Raw genomic sequence first — 21,000 nt, 5'->3', positions numbered from 1 at the left:
ACTGCATATCTGCTGACCCAAATGGAAGCGAATAAATATAAGAAACTATAATTGAAGATGTGTTAAGTCCACTCTAAGTGTTCACTCATAAGTTTGGAGTGTAAACCTTCACAATGTAATGTGAGAAGGTTGTGATCCTTCTGCGCGTAAAGCAGAAGATTCCCTGAAGGTTTAACAGCGGTCACTTTCCCTCTGGCACAGCGGAGGGAAGGAGGGCAGGGATGTGCCTCAGTTTCTGTCTTCTTTATTGCACATGCGGAATTCCTGATCACTTTGTTTTTTCATTTGGGAAAAGTAAAGTGTCGCTGCAGACGCGCTGGTAGGGAGCAAAGGCGCCTGCTGTGAATCCTGAACAAACCCTGGAGAACACGTTCTCCCGCCCTGCTGAAGTAGACAGCCATCACTTCCATAACTTTCTTTTACATTTTTTGCGACCTGAACCGATTGAACGATCACCAGTTCGACATGGCGTCTCTTTATCAGAGATTCGGGGGTCAGATCAACACCAACAAATCCTTCCCCAACCCACCGGAGGCGAGTCAGGTCCTCGGACAGGCCGGAGATCAGGGAGACCGGGCGGCGGGGATCCAGAAAGCCCGGCTTCAGCCCCGCCGCCGCTGCTGCGAGGACGAAGCTGTAAGAAACTTCTTATGTTAAACCCCTGAAGCTTTTAAAACAAGCAGCATCAAACGTTTCTGTTCTACTGCAGTCACATTAACTAAGTCTGATGGAGTCCTTTGCATGACTTTATGGTAAACTTGTCATCGCATCAATTGGCTGGATTGTCTGTCAATAGGTGACGCGTCAGTTACGTCTGGATGTGTGGAGCTGTGTGTTCTCTTCGCATATCAATTATTTTGGCGCACTGATATAAAAAATATGGTATGCTACTTTTTGTGTGTTGAAATCTAAGTATTCTTAATGTAAATGAACTAACTTCAATTCAGGGTAACGTCCTAAACACTCATATCAATTACTTTCTTTTTTATCTAATGGCTTAATTCTGACTTTATACCTAAAATAGGGGGAAACTGTTTCAAAGAAAGTATTATCCATCATAAAGGGCTCCTAAATACTGCCTACACGTAGACCTGTTTTCATAAGAAAAACAATCAGCACTTGGACAGCGCCTTACATTTCCCTGAGACCAGACTGGCGCTGTCCAAGGTTCTGAAAGCAGTAAAGACAAACATAGGTTGAAATTTAGCCCTTTCTAAGCTTAACATTAAGCACAATAACTGAATATAAGCTTCAAGTGAGGTCTTCTCTCCTCTTTTTTACAGACATTGCATGCCTCCATTTTGCACCAATGTAATTAGACTATTGTTACAACAGTTATGGGGGTAAAGAGATATACCAATAAAATACCTTTCATGTAATCCAACTCTAAATTATTGTCAGTGACTCTGTGATGAACTCTTGAAAGTGATTCAACCCACCTTTCACACAATGAGCCACCAACAACATGGATTCACTACTGGTTAATGATAATAATAAATGAAACATGATAATATATATAGAATAGAACTATCTTTTATTGTCCCACAGTAGGGAAACCTAGCTGTTTGCATTATAGATTGTATACATATTTTTGTAGATATATTTGTTGTTGTTTTTTTCTTACACATATTCTAGAAGTAACAGGCAAATTACTAGAAATTATATTTACAAAGACTGTTTTTTTTCTCCCCTATTTTGTTTTTTTTATTCCCATCTGTGCCATTTGACCCTTCTTTAGGGCAATGGAACATGAACACAGATTAAATGTAAGCTCAACAAATACTTGCAAGCTAAAATGATGGATAGTTATTGAGGACATAAGTAAGAAATGTAATCCTTTTAGTTTTCTCTTTTTTGTACATGTATTGTAAGCACTGCATCACAGCTCGGGAAATCTGTGTTTAAAGCTTCCACTAGCTGCTGTTTTGCAAATCAGTTACAGACTCTCAATCTCAGCCAAAGACCAAAACAAAGAGGACAAAATATAATAACACTGAACTATAATCTCCATTTGTTTTTCTTGTTTATATGCAAGCCAGTGTTGGTTCTGTCTTTGCAGAAAGGTAGGACATAAGTGTAAAACTTTCCAGGAAGACTTGGGGTTTGACCTTTTTAAAATAGGAGGGAGCAAGAATGGATTCAAAACAGGATTCAACTTTTACTATGTTTACTTACTGTCATTAGCACTGCACTACAGCTAGCTTACACGGGGAATTAAAAAAGCAACGGTCATGTCAGACTTGGGTTGTTTTTGTTAATACATAGTTATTAAACGATATGGGATTGAGTATAGATACTAAGTTTATCCCAAAACACCAGTTTCCTACACATTAGTGATTTACTACCTATGCTGGATACATTTTGAGTCTGTTTAGCCTCATCCCCTACAATATGTGCAAGATTCCATATTAACTATGTCTTTTGTTTGACAAATTCAGAGCCAGTACTTGATCATATTCTGTAACGGTACGGGGTATTTAAACTCAGGGATCAAATTTCTTTTCACCAAATCAAGATTTTCAGAGACACATTACATTATTAGAAATTTGACCTCTGGAAATTTTCATTAATGCACATCTGTAGCTGTATACGTTTTAGCAGAAGAAATATTAACAAAGAGTATGGTTACTTTAAGATTTAGACCAAATATGTATACCGTTCTCCTATGTTTTTAAACATTTAGAACAAAATCACAAATTTGATTTAGTAAAAAACAGCTTTAAAATATATACAGTAGAAACAAACTTTTGGTCTCATTTACTTAAGTCAGAATACAGAGTAATACAGAATACAGAGTCGATTAACTTTCAAGGAAGTATGGCCTCACCCATCTCTTATTAATGTGGGAGGAATTTTGAAAAAATAAAATCTATTTTTTAAGGGAAAATATCTCAATCAAGTTCTAGAATGTAAACACAATTAAGTCTCCTCAATTACTGTTTCATTTATTTTATTTTATCTTCCTGGACCGACCTCCATGTTTTAAGATATCTTAGATGTTGTTCAAACCTTAACATGAGTCTGTGCTGTTGATGCCAGCGGGTTATGATGCTCACTGCAAAGCTCTATTGAAGGGTGCAGGAGGTAAAACACTGGTTGAGGTGTGCATGAATTTAACATGAGCTTGATTTATTGACCGGCGGTCTTGTCTTTGTGTTTGTTGGTGCAGAGAACTTCAACATGATCTGAGATCAATACAAACAGAGATGTGTAATCCATATGGGTGAGCTCGGGAGTGTGATCGGGAGCTGGGTGGTGCTACAGTGAAAAAACAGACTGTTTTTGAAGATAGCTGTTTGTGCAGTGATGATCACAGGATGTATTCATGAATCTGAAATCCAGGTGTGAATTTCTTTGAGCTTTTAGGTTGCTTTAATCAATGAATACTTCTATGATCCCTCTTCTCACAGTGTTTGATCTCAGTCCAAGCCTCGGCTTCTCTCCACCCTTTAGGCCCTAATGAGTATGTGCAGAGGTGACATTTACATCATGCTGTGTGAATCGGAACCACGGCCCTCTGAGATAAAGAGCCCAGTGGACAGAGTCGTGTCACATCTTTATTCATTGTTTTTACAGAGGGTCACTCTAAGATCAGGACCAGCCAGGGCAACGCAGAAGGTCAAAGATCACAGTTCTGGTGATTTGAGATGTTTTACTAAAGGGAACTAGGCAGATCTACTGACTTAGGCTTTGAAGCATGACTTTTTAAAGCTGTGGTAAAAGTCCACTCCAGAGTACTTTTTAGATAATTAAAATCATTTAACAGATACTTGTTACACGTGCTGTAACTTTGATAAAAAAGTAGATAATATATATATTTATACTGTATATCCTTGGAGAGCTGCATGGTCTTTCACTGATGCCTTGCATAAAGAAGGTCCTGCATTCATGTACTATAAAAGTGTGTTCCCTCTGGATACTCCAGCTCCCTTCCACATTAAAAAATACTGTTACATTAATTGGTGACATTGAGTTGCCCTTAAGTGTGAGTGTGTGTGGCGTGGTTGTGTGGCTCAGTGTTGTCCTTCAGTGAACTGCTCTAGATAGACCTCTGTGAAAATGGATTGATAATAATGAGCTTTATGACTTTATGAATAGTAAGATACCGAGGTGGGCAGTAACAACGTGCATTTATTGAGTAACTTTCAGGAGTCATTTTTAAAACATACTTTTTATTCTTACTGGAGTAAAATTTCTGAATACTCCATCCATTGTGAGTAACTTTACGTAATGAGAACAAGCTTTATTAACAAAATTCACCATTAAGGGAAACACTTTCTTCTAGTCTTCTAACTCAAGCCTTATTGGTTGAGTGAATTCTTTAACCTCTCAAAACCCACCCGATCACCGGCGACCGTTTTCATTGTGTTTACAACTAAAAACTCAGAATGAATGAAAATTACAACAGGAAAACATTTACCAATATAGACATGTTGGACATCGTTGGAAAGTTTAAATTCTCCACAATTCAACCACCAAGTTTATTTTATGGAAACAGCGAGCACTGAAGCACAATTAACACAGAAGTGCTGGCATGTCAAATTGTAAACATTATAAAGCAGCCACAAAAACATATCTTTGAAGGCGTCCAGAAGCTGTTTTCTAAATCCAGTCTTCAATTGTTTATACTCCATTCGTCCATAAGGGTCCACTGATTAAATGTAATACATAATATTCATAATAAAGATATTCCATGATGAGAAAATCTCCATATAACATCTGTTTTTTGACATCAGAAAAGTTACAGTAGTTGGTCATAACTATTCTTTAGCATCTTGCTAATATGACTTTTTTCCTCAAACATTTTTCTGTGATGTTTGGTATGTTTCTTTACTTCATCTTGTTACCTACAAGACAAAAGTGTCTCCATCTGTGTATGACTCAGTTTTAGTCAGGGACAGCCTTGGTTTTAATAGAAGTGGTGCTACTCTTCTTTAAGTACAATTTGTGAGTACTTTTCCCGTCTCTGGTTAGATATCCGATTTAACAGGACAAATTACAACTGTTGGTCCCTCCGCACATTTATGTAGTTCCCGTAGAAACATTTTGGGATTTTTATTATTGCAGCAGCATGATCTCGCACTAATAAAGCTTCTTTATCTACCAGTCTGTCTCTCTGCATAGTATCTGGCACCCTAATATGCAGAAACTTTGAAAACTCCCCTGTTTTCATTAAATGTATCACTAATAGCTTCTATTTTTGGTCCAATAAAAGCATCAGATCTCACGTTCTGCACTTTGGTGAAACTTTTTCAAGGCTATCAAAAAGCTGATAAAGATTAGGGACATAATGCTTTAATCCATAAATGGGGATTATCTTGTAAATCCTTTATTTTCTGTTGAATCAAAACCACCGAATCTATAAAAGACCTTCCAGCATATTCTTCTATTCTATGTTGGTAAAATAAGATTAAAATGGGTCAGATGTCAAAGGAATACAGGAAATGTTATTATCCTGTAAAATAAATAAATAAATTCTGCTCAGTGTTTCCTAGAGGTGAATGTTAGACATACAGTAAATGCTAGTTTATTCTGTGCTATCAACTTCAAGGACATGTCATCAGTGTGTTTTTTTTATCATACAGAAAGTTCACATTAGTATGGATGTATTCCATAGCTTATACAAGCCACTGTTTTTAGTGATTCGGATCACAGATGTGACATTTCGAATGCAGATCAGCACCAGAGAATTGCAGCAGTATCATGAGGATGCTGGTTCGTAGTCTCAATCATGTAATAAGTTCCTGATTAGTGTGTTGAATTCAAATAGAGGAGTTTTTCCTCCCTCATTCCCACAAAACAACTCATTATCACTTTTGTTGGGTGTGAGCCTGACTCGTGATCCTTTGTGTGCTTAATCCCTGTCTGCCGATACATCTGATAGTGATCTCAGTCTGAAATCCTCTTTGATGGTGATTCCAGGCTGGTGGAACAGCTCATTAATTTCTAATCAGACATGTTTTTTTTTTTTCTTTTAATCTTTGTATCTGAAGTTATTGTGACGACCATCTTTTTGGGACATCAGTTTTTAAACGTAATTTGGAACCAATGATACAAACAGTAAAAGTCTATTTTTGGGTATGGCTTCATTTTAAAGTAAATAGCACATTTAGTCTGCATTTCTTATTAGTTTGAAGAAAAAAAATAATAATCTCAAGTGGGGTTTCAAACTAGCAGAAGACAGAAAGCCGATAGATCTGTACTCTCTGCATGAAAGCTTCATGATCCCTGCGGTGTGATTTCCGTTGTCTCAACAGAAGCCGCTGCAGGAGGAAGCAGCTCTGTTTCCTCCTGTCTGTGTCTTCTCCAATCGGTGTGGTTCAAACGAGACTCGGGAGGGATCCGGCTCAGGATCAGACCTCTTACGTAGAGGAGATAGGATTTGTCATTACGGTGGCTCTGGGCCCAGTCTTTGCATTAAGAAAAATGAGAAATCACAAAAGAAGATTAAGCTAAACTCCCAGGATTATGCACAAACAGTTTTCTCCCTATTAGTATTTATATCTCTGTCACACAAGCTCAGATAATGTTTTTCTTAATTTTATTTTCGAGATTTGAATTATGTACTGGACAAGATAAAAACAGATTAAAATCAGTTTCTAGGTTTATAGCATCTAACATAATTATCACATAAGACAGTAAAATAAAAAAAATATATTTTTTTTTGTTTTTTCTTGTCTTTTTTCAAAAATCAGCAAATTCTCATACTATCTTTTTGTTTATCCTAACATAAATTATTTTTGGAACAGTTTTTAGTCTTTTGTTAAGCAGAAAAGAACCATATTGCTTTATTACAGGGTCTTTATGATTCCAAATGCAGTACAATGCAATAGTATTCATACTGCTTGTACATTTTCATCTATATGAAGGTCTGCCTTGGTGCTGTGTTCAGATTAGGGTTGTCAAAAGTATCGATACTCAAAAAAGTATCGATACTGAAATGTTGTATCCGGATACAATACTCATTTTCAAAAGTATCGAGTACCAGCCGCACCTAATCAGTCATTCATCTAAAGTGCAGAATAGAGGAAAATGCACTTTCTGAACACTGTGTGATTGAATAATTTGTGTACTTTTCAGTTTCAGACTTTTTTTGTAACAGTTGCAGCTGCTGAGAATTACTTTTTGTTTCTTAACCGGTTTGGCTAGTGTCATTGTTATGTGTGCAAAGCATAGCCAAGGAAGGAACACTTAATTTTAATTTTGTAAGTTTTTTATCAAGCTTGCTATATACTGTGCACAGCAAACAACCTCAAAATGTTGTTCTTATTGTTTATTGTATTTATTTATTTATTGTATTTTAATTATTAATCAAAATATTTCTGTTGAAATTTTATCCTTGTGGTATCGAAAATGGTATCGAGTATCGAATATTTTCCTTAGTATCGGTATCGAGTTGAAAAGTTTAGTATCGTGACAACCCTAGTTCAGATGAGACTGAAATTAAACTTTCTGGAATACTGGAATTCTGGGACTGTTTTTCTTAGGCATAGGAAAACTGGCAAGAGTTGATGTGACCATAATGGTGGAAAAATTAATTAGTTAGAAGTAGCAAAAGACTTGAGAGGCTGGGACAGATAACCTAGATGACTTCAGCTGGTTGAGGGTCTGGTTCTTTAAGGTTTTGCATCCTGAGATAGTTCTTACATTTCCAAGCCAAACTGTAAACTAAACCCAAATGATCTGGAAGTGATAAAGCTCACTTGTCATTCATCTCGGCTACCTGGGTGAGCGTGAATTTATACTTTGCAGAGATGCTGCTGTGTTGTTATCTCTCAAGGTGATTTGGATGTTGGGGGGTATCCAACCACCTGCTTATATCTGGAGCAGCAGATCTGCAAGCTGACAGCAGCTCCATTTTCCGAGCTGACGTATGTTGAAAAGCTGCTAAAATGCAAACTGGAAGAGACAACATCTTGTTTAGATCTTTGCCGCCTTGCTTGCAGGGAAACTTATCTGTTAAATGAAAATGTCCCTGAACTGTCTCGCACAGTCGGAGTGTGACCACTGAGTCACAACTCAGTCACAACTTCAGGCCTGTTGATGTCAAAACTTAGACTTTTTTTCCCGTCTTTTACAAACTTGTAAATGATGGTTCTCTTGGAAAAGGAAACAATAATTTAAACCATCTTTTTGCTGTTTTTTATTGGTGGCTACTTTTCTCTAAAAATGTTTTTTAGTCATCTGGACTATTGAATTATTTAAAAAAAAGCCACAACAGAAACTATAAGTTTACTAATATATCATCATTGAACATAGGAACTACTTTTGTTAGTTGGGAGCAGTGTTGGGAGCAGCAGCTTTACATAATAACTGCAATATTGAGTTACCTTTATTCAGTAATGGAGTAATTTATCTAATTTGTTTTTCAAGTATTTAAACCATTCCGTTGCTTGTAGCTTAACCGGCCACATTATTTTGATTCAATCAATCAAAGCCAATATTTATAGTCAGATTCTCTGTGCTGCGGGGAGAGAGAGCTCTCAGTGCAGAGAGGAAGCAGCAGCTGAGAAACAGGCATATAATTCGCTGTAAGGACCGATGTGGCTCACAAAGACAGGAGAGGGTGAGGTGATGGCAGATTTGCAGCATCGACAATAACGATCCTAAACTGGCAGCATTTTTCACACTCAAAAGCTAAATGTTTGTGCAATTTGCTTACGTCAGAATTAAAGACTTTATTCACATTTGTTACAAGCAGACTTATCCTAGCAAAGCTATACTGGTTTCACAGGCATCGTGTAGGTTACTGTTTTTTTTTATTACATGGACATATTGGAACTCTGTCGTTTTTTTTTTTTTTTTCCTTTTTTTGAATTTTTTTCTTGAGGAAGTAGTATTTTTTAGCATGACTGTTATTTCTTTTAGCCAGGTGAATCCATTTAAAGAACTTGATATTTATGCAAATTCATTTGCTTTATTATTCTTTGAATGTAAAAATGCTACATAATATTAACATCTGCAACAATATATAGTCACCCAAAAAACAAAAAGCTTTCTGACATGTACAGTAGTCCTTAAGGCGAATTAACTATATAATTTGTTAATGAATATAAAACATTCTATATTTAATAACTGAAATTCCACTTGTGTTTAAATGTTAAATAATAGAAAAGTTATTTAAATGCATCAAGAGTTTAGATATTGAAAAGTTACTGCTTATTTCCTTTGTCTAGTAACTAGTTCCTTTTATTGTTGCTTGTACTGTAATGCTTTGGGAGAAGTACTGTTATTTGTAAATATATTCAGCTTTTTTCTCTGGTTCTACTTTTTTATTGAGTGACCACAGTGGCAATAATAAGGGTTCATGTTTTTTTTTGTTTTTTTTTTTCATTTCACAATCTCGTGAAAAATGCTTTACATATTTTTCTTGTTTTGTTATTTTCTCGATGTTGTAGCCTTACAGTTGGATAAAATCTCAATCTGATTTGGAACTGTTTGGTGCTTTCATGAGGCAAAACAACAAAGAGATAAATAAAGGTGTTGAGTGTGATAAGCTGAAAAAACCCCAGCCGGTTTTGGTCAAATGCCAAGCATCTGTTGCATCCTTACAAAATGTGATGCTATTAGGATACTTTAACCAGATGTTATGTTTGCCTGCAAACAACAGTATTTACTCTTTGTATCCCATTCCCAGTGAACTGGTCCTAATTAGTTCAACGTAATGAGCTGCTGCTGCTTGTCTAATTCTATCTGATTACAGAAACAGAATTTGCCTTGTTTTGTGTTAATTAGTAAATACTCTGAGCAATCAATAATGGCGCTGGGAGGATGGAGTCATCAGCCAGCACTCTTGATTCGATGTGGCATCTGGATATGGTGCGCATCTGATGTGAGTAAATGATGATGAAGTCCTGTCAGCCTCCTCCAGGAGAAACAAAATGTTTTAAAGTATTTTAAAAAAAAATACTTCAACCTGGACTTGCTGATGAAGGCTCCTGCTTGCCTGTCGTTGTCAACTTTTCATCATTATTGTTGTTTGGAGCCCCCTTGGCTTCCAGCTTTATGTTCCTCCTTTGGCTAATTTCTCCATCAAGCACTTTTCCCCAAACACTTCATGATAAACAAACATGACACACAGGCACATGCCCCGTTCCCCCACCCCCCACCTGATGTATTATACAGGCAGCAGTGTGAAGAAGTGACTATATGGTTTATTTATTACCAGAAAGTGTACACAGCCCAAACCAGGTGGACATGGTGGCAAGGTGGGGTTGTTTCCAGGTAAAGCAAGCAGCGATGGGCCGATAGCAAACGGAATGTTGAAACAGGCCAGAATATACAACAAAATGCAATGCATGCAGGTAATAACTTGCAATACCATAACTCTGCCCCTTTTTAAAAGCACAGTCAAAAAGCTAATAACTAATCAAGGAACATTTTATATTTATTTATGAGCTGTTACATTCAACTCCTTTTGAAAATGGGAGCAGCTGATAATATAAAACATAAATAGAAGAATTTATTTGTTTTTCCTCAAATAAAGCACTGAATAATTTATGCTACTGAAGATTCTCAGTCATCCATTTCATAGTTATTAAAAAAAAGTTAAGAAAAAAAAAGTAAAAAAAAACAAACCACTGGACTTTGTTTTCCAAGTTTTAAGATGTTTTTTTTTTTCTTATCCAGGAAACTTTCTGAATTCAAAATTTCTGGCCCAAACAAAAAAGTTTTTATGGGTTAGAAAACATGGAAATTTAACCGAAAAAACAGCTCCACCCCTTGGGAATGGGGATACGTTGAGATAGTTGTTGCAGTTTTTGGGATGAAAAACCCTATGCTGGCCAATGCCTCTGAGAAGGCATGCTTTGAGTTGGTTTTCTATGAAAGCTTGTGAACAACAGGGTAGAAGTTTCAGTCCTATTGGACTTCAGGTTTGGACACCACTGGTTTAAAAAAATCCCTCACTGTTTCCTGTTAAGTCATTGATTTTTGCCATCAAAATATCCATATTTTTTCAAATGTTACAAAGATAATAAGGTCCTGTCTTGGATTCCAATAACACTATTGGGTTAAAATTTAGATTTTAAAAGTATTTCACTGAGTGTCCTATAAAGAGTTAAAGAGGCACTTGTTTCATTTTCTTCCTACAAAAACTGTCAAAATAAATGTAGGATTTTTTACTTTTTTAATCTTTTCCGCTATATTTATGTGACCGATTTATGTGTATCTTTGCTTTGTTAAAATACTGTATTACTTCTTTACTTGTTATGGTTCTTATTAGCTTATTTATATATTCCTTTCCTTGTACCTGGATCTGTCTATTTGTGATCAGGTGAAGCTCACGCTGAGATCAGGTGAAGCTCATGCTTTGCCACTCCCTTCATTTGATAGCCTTTGTAATGTTTTGCTAGATTTAATAAATGTTTTACATACCCTTCTCTTAAAAATTGAGACTAATGTAACATATTATCTTTGTGTCATTTTTGTTCTTTAAATGAAAGAGTAAAAAGCATATTTAAAAACTGAAATCGATTGACGGTACATATGAGGGATCACTTAGAATGATTTTAAACATAGTCTGAATCGCCCTTAAAACAAACTGTGTTGGTTGATTGATATCTGAAACCGGCATTGGTTTCTACGCTGACATCTTATTTATTATTTGGGACGGGCATTGAAATGAAAAGAGATGGCACCTACTGTTCTCCACCTCAAAACTCTTTACTTATTATTATTTTGCAGCCAGAACTGTATGATGCAATACCAAAATATAATAAAGCATACTGCTTAATTTTTTGTGATTTATTTTTATAAGCTTTTAACTTAATTAGCCAAAATTATATCCCAAAATTGCCCAAAAGTTAATGGATGATGTTGGTAAAGGAAGCAATGGTAAACATTCACAATTATCTGTCATCATTCAGAGGTGTAACAGCCTGCTATGGTTTTCCAAAATGGAACACTTAAACACTGTAAACCCTGCAGGAATAAAAACTGAAACAGAATGGAGATGACAGATTTTGAGAACCTGCTTTTTTTAAACTGCTTTCCCATAATGTCTCTGGAGTTGCATCAGGTCTCACCGTTTTAACTGTCAAAAATGTCCCTTTTGCGCAAAATAAAAGGTTCATGTGACCTTTGACCTTAACAAGATGCTGTAACAGATGAAGGACTTTGATTAAAAGGCTGTATGACACTCTAATATCTGTTTTTTAATCAAACAGACACAACTTTTCTTTCTGAAGAGCGTAATATAGTGTTATGTTAAGGTTGATTCTGATGGACACTGGAACTGAAGTAGCCACTTAACCTTTTGGACATTGTGTTGTTAAATTGCTCCTTTTGTTGTGAAATCTAATAAGCTACACTTTGGGAGCAAATCATAGTTATCCGTAAAGCCACTTATTTAGAAATAGTGTCTGACATAAAGTCTCACACATACTGAATTTAAAAAATATAATCAAACTCATGGGCAAATATCATATAAACCACTTTCCAGTCCAATTCTTTAGCAATAAATGAAAAGAAAACAACATGAAAGAATTTGTGCAGATTATGCAAAACAACGTAAGAACTCAATTATTGCTTTGTTAGAGCTTTCATAAAGGAAATCTGTTTCTTTATTAAAGCTGGAGCCTCACATCTCTTCTTCTCTGCTGCTGTTGTCATTCCTCTCTTGCAAACCCTGTTTTGTTTCAAACAGAAAAGCTGTGGCTCTACAGACAATAGATATCTGAGAAAAAGGCTATTCATCAATAGCAAGGTGGTATCATGTGTCTCACTGATGTCTGCGACTCTCCCAACTGGTGCTGCTAGTCCTCCTCTGCCTTGGCGCTTCCAGTCTGGCAGCTAGCTGATGATAACAGATGGCGGGCATTAATAACTTCATCTCTGCGTAAAATGAATTCATATCCGGGCTCTTCATGAGCCGTTTTCACAGGGAAGAGAGGCAGGAAAAAAGAGGGGAGGGGGTTAAGACTTTCTTCTGAGAGTTTTAGGCAAAACTCTTCTCCCTTCCTTTATCCATCTCCCTGACACATCCACGCATTGCTACACATATGCACATGCAAAGAAGCAGAGGCCCTAAGAGCCGCACCGCCTCACTTTTCTGGGTCAGAAACCTAGAGTGCTGATTTAGTCATTATTAATATCTGGATGTGGTGTTTCTATGAATGGGAAGGAAAACAGCAGAGGGGGTGATAACTCTGGAACGGGTTGGACTGTAAGAATAAAAAATAAATCAAGGTTGAGGTTTGTGTGAAAGCAGGATGAGCAATGCATCTTGAAAAGGTGTTTTAATGCTGTTTGGCTTTCTGTCTGTTTCAGGTTTTCATCAGACTGTCTGCAGATGTGGTCAACATGCATATTGATGTGTTCTAAATGTTTTTAGAAATCAAATTCAGCCCAGACTTATTTGATATGACGGAAATTAAAGTATGCTGTGGGCAAACTGAGCATATGGAGCTTAGAAAGCAAAAGATTCTGCTTTTTATAGGTTTTCTTGACAGATGGTCGTCTTTAATATCTATGAAATTGCTCTTAAGCCCCTACGTGCATGGCGGCATTTCAGTGTGTCTGCATCTGTTGAAGTGCTACTTGTGCACCACTAGAGGCTGTCCTGTTCCTGTCACACAGCGAGGAGAGCCCCTCTAAAAGCCGAGGGCTGAATCATATATCCTCCTGAAAGGAGGGTCTGCGGGGACTCGAGGCCAGTCATACAAAGTGAGGTTAAATCAATGATATAGAGGATGAGGGATGATGAAAGGAAAGAGCCGAGACAGAGCGACAGGGTGGCAGGAAAAGGCCGGACACAGAAAGATTTTTGCCTTTAAGGCAAAGAGGCCATCAGAGGGAGGCTCCCGATCAAAACCAAAGGTGGATAATTGAATGATGCATGTTGGATAAAAGATAGTGTTTGGAGAACATCATAAAATGGTGTAAGCCACAATACTGGGACAGCAGTGACCTGATGAATCCAATAAACCACACAGACTGATGGTAATATGAATGATTATATCAAACGCCAAGCTGTTATTGATCCTCCAACCATTGATTTTCTCTGCTGAGGAAAAGGAATATGTATTAAAACAAACCTTTGGCTGCCATTAACGCTCAGTCTCTTCTTAATGAGGGATTAGCAGGAAAAATATGGCTGCTGTAGCAGTTGATCTGATACTGTCTGAAGTAAAGGGAAAACTAAACAAATGCTCATAATATGTATGTTTGTCTGTCTGGCGTTCTTTAATGAGGCAAAAACCTACTTAAACACTTAGGTTATGTCCTCACATTCATTTTAGGTTAATAGAATAGTTGACAGAGGGATGCTTTTTTTTTAGTTCTTGAGAGCATTTTTAGGACTTGAATGATATAATTGGTTCATTTTCAAGAATAACAGATGATTTCTTTTTAACTAAAAATGTTTGCAATTTTGGATTCAGTTTGACTTTAACTGGCATATACAGATACAGAAGAGGAGTTTACTTTAACCCATTGAAGCCTGAATTGATATACATGTACATAAAAAAGACATTTTGTGCCTGTTTTTCCCTTCAATGAGCTGCCAAATTAAAATGGTTAATGTTACTAAATAAATAAAAATGAAGGTAAAATATATTTTCTTACAGTAGTTATAACTATATAATAACATACACTGTGACTAGCACCGGGGTGATGCAAAAATGCTATTTGCCTACTCTGCAAAAATGTTCGAAAATGTCTTCAAATAAGCGTATTTCCCCTTAATATGAGTAGGAAAATAAGATGATCTGCCAATGGAATGAGTATTTGTAACCTTAAAATGAAATAATTTGATATTATGCACTTAAAATAAGAGACTGCAGTTGTTTTCTTTTTTATTTTAAATGTACATTGTCTTGTTCCAATGGTAAGTATCTCACTTACCTGCTCAATTCAAGAAAAAATGCTCTTATTATATAAGAAAAATTGACTTACTTAGATTTACTTTTTTGCAGTGCAATCAGACAAGCAGTTTGTGGCTTATTAGCAACAACAGGCATCAAATGGTGAAGTATCCTGGTCTCTTGTTCAGGAAGGAGAGTTGGCTGGAAAGGGAGATGGACAGACTGATTTGGGCTTCATCTGCTCTAATGCTGCTGCTGCATCGGCCTTTTGTGGTGAATCATGAGTTTGGCCAGAGGCAGAACGCTCAATTTAACTCTTTCTGACCCTAACCTACGCAATGGATCATAGCCAGAAGGAAAAGATACCTGTCACAAATGGCCAAAATGAGCTTTCTCTGGGGAGTAGAGATAAGTTTAAAAGCTCTGTCACCTAGGGGAGCTTAAAGTAGAGCCCTCTGGATCAGAAGGAGTCAGATGAGGCCGCTTTGGCATTCTATCAGGAGGACTACTGGGTTCCAACTTTTAAACTCTTTGCTGGAGGCAATATCCCATCTGGTCTGGAAGCACCTTAGGAGCCCCAAGAATAAGTTGGATGTTGCCAATTGAGGGATGTTTATGTCCTTCTTCTGGAGATGTTGGCCAAACAACAAAACATCTGATGACCAGAAGATGGGTGGATTTTATTTGTAAATGTTTTGACTAAAGAAGAAATGAGGCAAAAGGCGGTATCTGTGTTTAGGACTTGGTTTAATTATAATGTTTTATCCTGAAGTTTGTGCATTAAAAATCTTTTTAGTTTGAAGTGATTAAACGGATATCAATAATAAGGCTACTTGGTTAGACTAAAAAAATATATATTTATATATGAAATATTTTTTCAGTATCCAAATACTGATGGTTTAAAATCAGTATTTTTATTCCTTTTCCTTAAGGCCAGCTTGCTGTACCTACAGGCCACACTGAACCTACAAGAATTTACAGTAAAATAATCGTTTTTTTTCTTTTTTGTAAAGTGTCAACCCTAAAGAGACTTAACACAGTTTTGCAAAGGTGAAAATAGCTCATAGGCCTGTAGATGCATTGGCACTGAACCACTGAGATGTCAGTCTGTTCATCAAACGATGTTTTAGTCATAAAGGGTCAGATTAAAAGGCTATTTTAAAGACAGTTTTCAATAAATACTTAGATAATGTCTCTAATGTCTGAATAAACCAATAGAATTTCAGAGATTTATTATGGAGTGTAGATTTATCTAGGTGAGTATCTACTCTGACTGTGAGGGATCAGCCAGTGGCAGCTTCACGATTCTGGACTGGACTTTGATCCAGTCCGGATGATAAGGGAGGGGGGTCAGGCTGCAGCTGGGAAAGGATAGCTGCATGAGGACTCGGCCACCTGTGAAAGCTTTGGGACAGGGAAGGGTCCCCCTGGCAATACTGCTCAAAGCCCCCAGTGAAAACAGAAAGGTACTAAAATAGTTGATTGTACCTGTCGTGGGAGGGTTAAATCATTTGCTAATTTTTTCAGAGTGTCAATTTCTACAATAGGATCCTATAATTTGTTAGAGCTGAATAAAGCTTTAATTACAGGCTTCTTCAATGCTCTGGTATGCTTTGGATTGACTCGTAATGGAAAAAGCCAATAACCTGCACAGTAATCTGCAGCCTTTATGTATTTAAGTGTCAGGGTAGATAAGGCGAGTCTGGTTGTAAAGGGCTTTTTAGTCTGGATGATGTAAATCCTGTCCATTTAACGGGCACTTACATACTCTGCAAAGAGCCAAAAAGGCATACTTTCCTGGACTACAAATTCAGGAAATGAGATTCACATTGACAGCTGCCTTTTAGTGCTGATGCTCAGATAGTGTTGCACAAGTCAAAGTTCATTACAGAATACAACTTCTCCTGCATTTTGCTGAAATCTCTGCACATATTGAAATAGTTTAGAACTCAAATCAGTTATCAATAACTTTTACGTATTAAATTAACAAAATGTTAATCCAAGGTTTAGATGACACATATGGACATGCTTTCAATTAATTCATGTTGTATTTATTGTAAAAAAAAAAATAAATAAATAAAATATTTTACCAGTTTTGTAAAAAAAATGATTTTCAACCACAGAAGTCTTTTTTTTTCCTCCTGATGATTTGCAGGGTTTCAGAATGAGGTTTGATGGTTTGTTTAATGTTAACTGCAGTGAGAGAGCAGCGATTACAGCGAATTTTATAATTAAAACATTCCGCAATGTTTTCAGACCACACAAAACCCTATTCTAAACCCAATGCAGGAGTTATGTAACATCATGACCCCTGAGAGTTGGACGTTCAATTCTATCACAGCTATTAACGTCTGAATTGAGTGTTTCAGGTTTACAGGACTGAAAAATGAGGGGATAAAATGAAGTATAAACAAATGCTCTTTAAACCTGTATTCATTTTAAAACCAGGCTGTGCAGGTACCTGCATGTAATAAAATACATACAGGCACACCAAGACCCCCACAACTTCACAAAAAGCATCTCTCTGCTGTCATTTCTGCAGTTTTCTTTCTCCTGTTTCTTCACAAAAATAGCTTTTTCCGCTACAATCATTCTGTTGGTTCTTTCTGGCTTTTAACCGCTCCAAACATCAATTACTGAAATCTGGGGGGTTGGGTAACGTGCTTGTGTTTGATGTCAGAGTAGAAAAGGGGACTGCAGTTTTACCTCTGAGCTAAGGGGTGGGTTGGGAGAATAAAATGGCACCTCTCTGATGGATTGCTGGCACTAAGTTGAATATGTAAGCCGTGCTGTTGGGCATTATCGATGCCAGGCTTCTGCTAAACAAAATGTTGAGATTTCATAGCGATGGAGGGATTTTAGCTGTCTCTGCTGAAGGATAGAAGGTGCTCGAGGAGGATAAAACAGAATTTTCAAGTAGAATTTTGTAACACTTTAATATGAAGCCTGTATTTTTTTTTTATATTTCTAGTTAATATAGTACATTTTCTTCTTGTTTTTCACTTCATATTTAATTTGCTCAGCCTTTCATCTTTTTAATGGATAGATGCAAACTATTCTCATGATTTGTATTTGTTCTTGTCATTATGAGTGAAACCAAAGAAAATGTCTGATCTTCATGTGTTTCTTTTTCTGAGAGACTTAACACGAGTCCAGAAGAAAACTGACAAGTTTTATTCTTTATGATGTGCGTTATCTTAAAAAAAATTTAATAAAAAGGATATGAATGTCAATGCTAGTTATGTTTTTGTGGTAACTTTGTCTTCAAGAGCTTCTAACGTGACAAAATTCAAATCTCATAATCATCCAAGGAAATTACAATGACATGAAAAGGGCCACAGTGGCGTCGGATGTAGGAGTTTGCCCTGAAATCGCCCGCCCTGACAATTTGATTGGATCGCCTGCCAGTGGGCGATAATACTCGCGCTACTATGGAGCAGAGCCAGACCGAACTTCCCGACCTCAAACTTTGTGGGCGGGACTAAGTTCGGAATGGCACCCAGGCTAGTAGCTTGCCACCATCAGTGTGTGAGTGAATGGGTGAATGAATGTAGTGTAAAGAGCTTTGTTCAAGTCTCCTAAATTGAAAAAAAGCGCTGTATAAGTACAGGCCATTTACCATTTGAAAAGGTTCTATTTATTGTTTCTAAGAAATTAAAAGTAATTTTGTTGAATATATCCTTATTTCTTGTCATTTTGATATTTAAAGCTGGTAGATCAGGAGTCTTAAACTATTTTTGACTATTTTATTGTTTAATTCATGTAAAGCAATTTTTTTATAAATTGAGCAACATGAATAAACTTGCCTTACCTTGCCTTGGCTACATAAATGGCTAAACCACCTCACTAGCAGCAGTCAAGCTAGCTTTGCTAATGAGCTCTTTCTGAAGCCATGTGCTGAAACAGAGACATATTTGAAACTTGCAGGACTCCTTCCCTCCGGATTTGAGTTTGACAACCCTGTTGATGACAATTTATTATTCAATGTTTCAGCAAATTATGACATAACTAAAAAGGGGGCAGCTCTTCATACACATCAAAACCTTAGTTCTCCACTGAAAACATATTTTATTAGGAACTTAATTATGTTTTTTGCAAGTTTTAAACTCATGAGTGTAAAACAGTAAAGCAGAAAACTGAAACTTCTCTATTGTTATGGCTCCTATTTAATATAAACATAGCTTTAGACTTTAGCAGACCACAGACTAAGGGCCTCCAGGCAATTCCATGCTTTACCGCTTTGATTCAGTAAATCATTCATAGAAGGAGGCACAGTACAGTATTAAGTGCATAGATATTAAAGCACCATTCAGATGTGTGACATCTCTGTCTAAACAATCCTTTATTAATTAATATTACAGCATATCTTTGTTTCTGAGACACAGCGTAAACATTACATAACATGTATTTCACACATTTTTCACTTGTAAAATACTTATTGTTTATCAACTATAACTCAGCATAATAGTGCAAATCATTTGGGTCATGTCTTAACGTAACGCAGGTGTTATTTTTAAAACAGAAGTTCTCATATGAGGGTATGAACCATGAATTTTTTCCCCATCAATATGGTTCCTGGACTAATATTCAACCCTGGTGTTGTAATACTGTAGCACATTTTGTGCCACAGTTCGTTAAATTTCCTGCAGCTCCCTCTTTTGTAAACGCTCTAACTCACACCCAGCGTTTGTTAACAAGATCCTGTTTTGTCCCAGTTTGTTTTCCGACTTTCTCACAAACTAGAATTGCTCTTCCTTTTTTTCTCCACTGACCCGTGCAGAGCTCCTGAATAGAACCAGGAACCCTGATGATCACCAGCACACCTTCCTTCCTCCTCTGATCTATTTCCCTTTTCTCTTCTCCTCCTTTCCTCATCGCTCACCTTTGCTGACCCGTTGTTCCTTTCAATGGCGTCGGCCAACTGAAGCGTGACATTACATCTGCGAGCTCTCCTTTTGTCTGAGACACTGGCTTGGGTCATGGCTGCGTATTGCGGGCTGAAATGCGTTGCATTGCCCGGAATGTCTTTGTTCAGGCCTTGTTATGCTGGACTGGCAAAGTTCAACTTGATCTATAGCCTCCCTTTACGAAAGGTCTTACTCTGTTCATATATGCACTTATGGAAAGGAAGGAAGTAAAAGAAAGAATACTGGTGCAGTTTATATGTTTATGATTAATATTACAGTGACTTCAAAAATGTGCTAAAATGACTGGAAATTATTTTAAATTTCCAATATCAGTTTGATTTTTCATTTGCTTATAGAGAAGTGGTGAAGGGAGGAAGCACCAACAGGATTATAAATGAAGAGCCTGTCTAAGACGATGTATATGTTGCGGACCAATGTCATATTGAGCCTTTTTGATAGGCAGAACTAAAGAAAAACAACTAATTTAGAAGTGGATGCACTGATTCAGAGTGACATGGTACAGTACATATCCCCCCAAGCTGTCTTTGACTTAACACAGGGTGTTAGTTCCAACAAGGTTTGCCAAGCATGAAAGTGGATTGCTTGGGTTTTGCTTCTTTGTCCGTTCGTCCCCATTCGCTTCTCTTGTGGTAAAACTTGATTGAGGGACTGAATGTTCTTGTGTTGTGAAAGCAGGTTCTGGTCTTAACTTTAACTGAAATCACACCTTGGCCATCCAGTAGCTGCAATTGCCTTTAATCTGTTTGAAGAATCAATTTGAAAGCATTAAAATGAACAAAGCTTTCATTTGAATTGTAAACATTTAAATCCTTTATTAACCACCTGATTCCTTTTTAGGGATCTCAGTGAATTTGATTACTTTTTTAACCCGGTTAAATCATAAATGGACCCTAATGTTACTCCACAAATGACAAATGACCTGCAGATTACTTTCCCAGAAAAGTTAGAATACTATCAGAGACTGATAGTATTCCATTTACGTATTGGCTACGAAGTAAATTCCTCAAAATTGACCAAGTGCTGTCAGTACAACATAGTAATGGTAGAATTCAGTAGCTTCCCGGCTGGTATTCTTTAAATTCTGGGAAAATATGTTTCAAATGCAACATCAAAATTTCAAACAAAAGTTAACGGGGAACACTTTTTTTTTTTTTTTTTTACATTAGCCCCTTGATTTTACGTTATTACATCATGTTCTACTCGCCCATATTAGTTTTGTATCATTTGGAGCTGTTCCGAAGATATTTGGTTTTGTTATATCCAAGTAA

General features: G+C 36.8%; 1 protein-coding gene across 3 annotated transcripts in view; it reads left to right on the top strand.

Annotated features, from left to right (window-relative positions):
• The window catches only part of dpp6 (dipeptidyl-peptidase 6), a 329,860-nt gene that overhangs the window by 65,512 nt on the left and 243,348 nt on the right, over positions 1-21,000 (top strand). The window contains exon 1 of one of the 3 annotated variants that reach the window (XM_015370172.1): positions 218-636. The exons of the other annotated variants lie outside the window; for them this stretch is intronic. Within the exon in view, the coding sequence (XP_015225658.1) occupies positions 466-636 (171 nt within the window). The 5' untranslated portion in view covers positions 218-465. Of the gene's footprint in view, positions 1-217; positions 637-21,000 lie in introns of those variants that run through there. 3 annotated transcript variants of the gene reach the window in all.

The sequence above is a fragment of the Cyprinodon variegatus genome, unplaced genomic scaffold, assembly GCF_000732505.1.
Source record: "Cyprinodon variegatus isolate N-32 unplaced genomic scaffold, C_variegatus-1.0 Scaffold42, whole genome shotgun sequence".
Lineage (NCBI taxonomy): Eukaryota > Metazoa > Chordata > Actinopteri > Cyprinodontiformes > Cyprinodontidae > Cyprinodon > Cyprinodon variegatus.
This window is presented reverse-complemented; position numbering and strand designations above follow the sequence as displayed.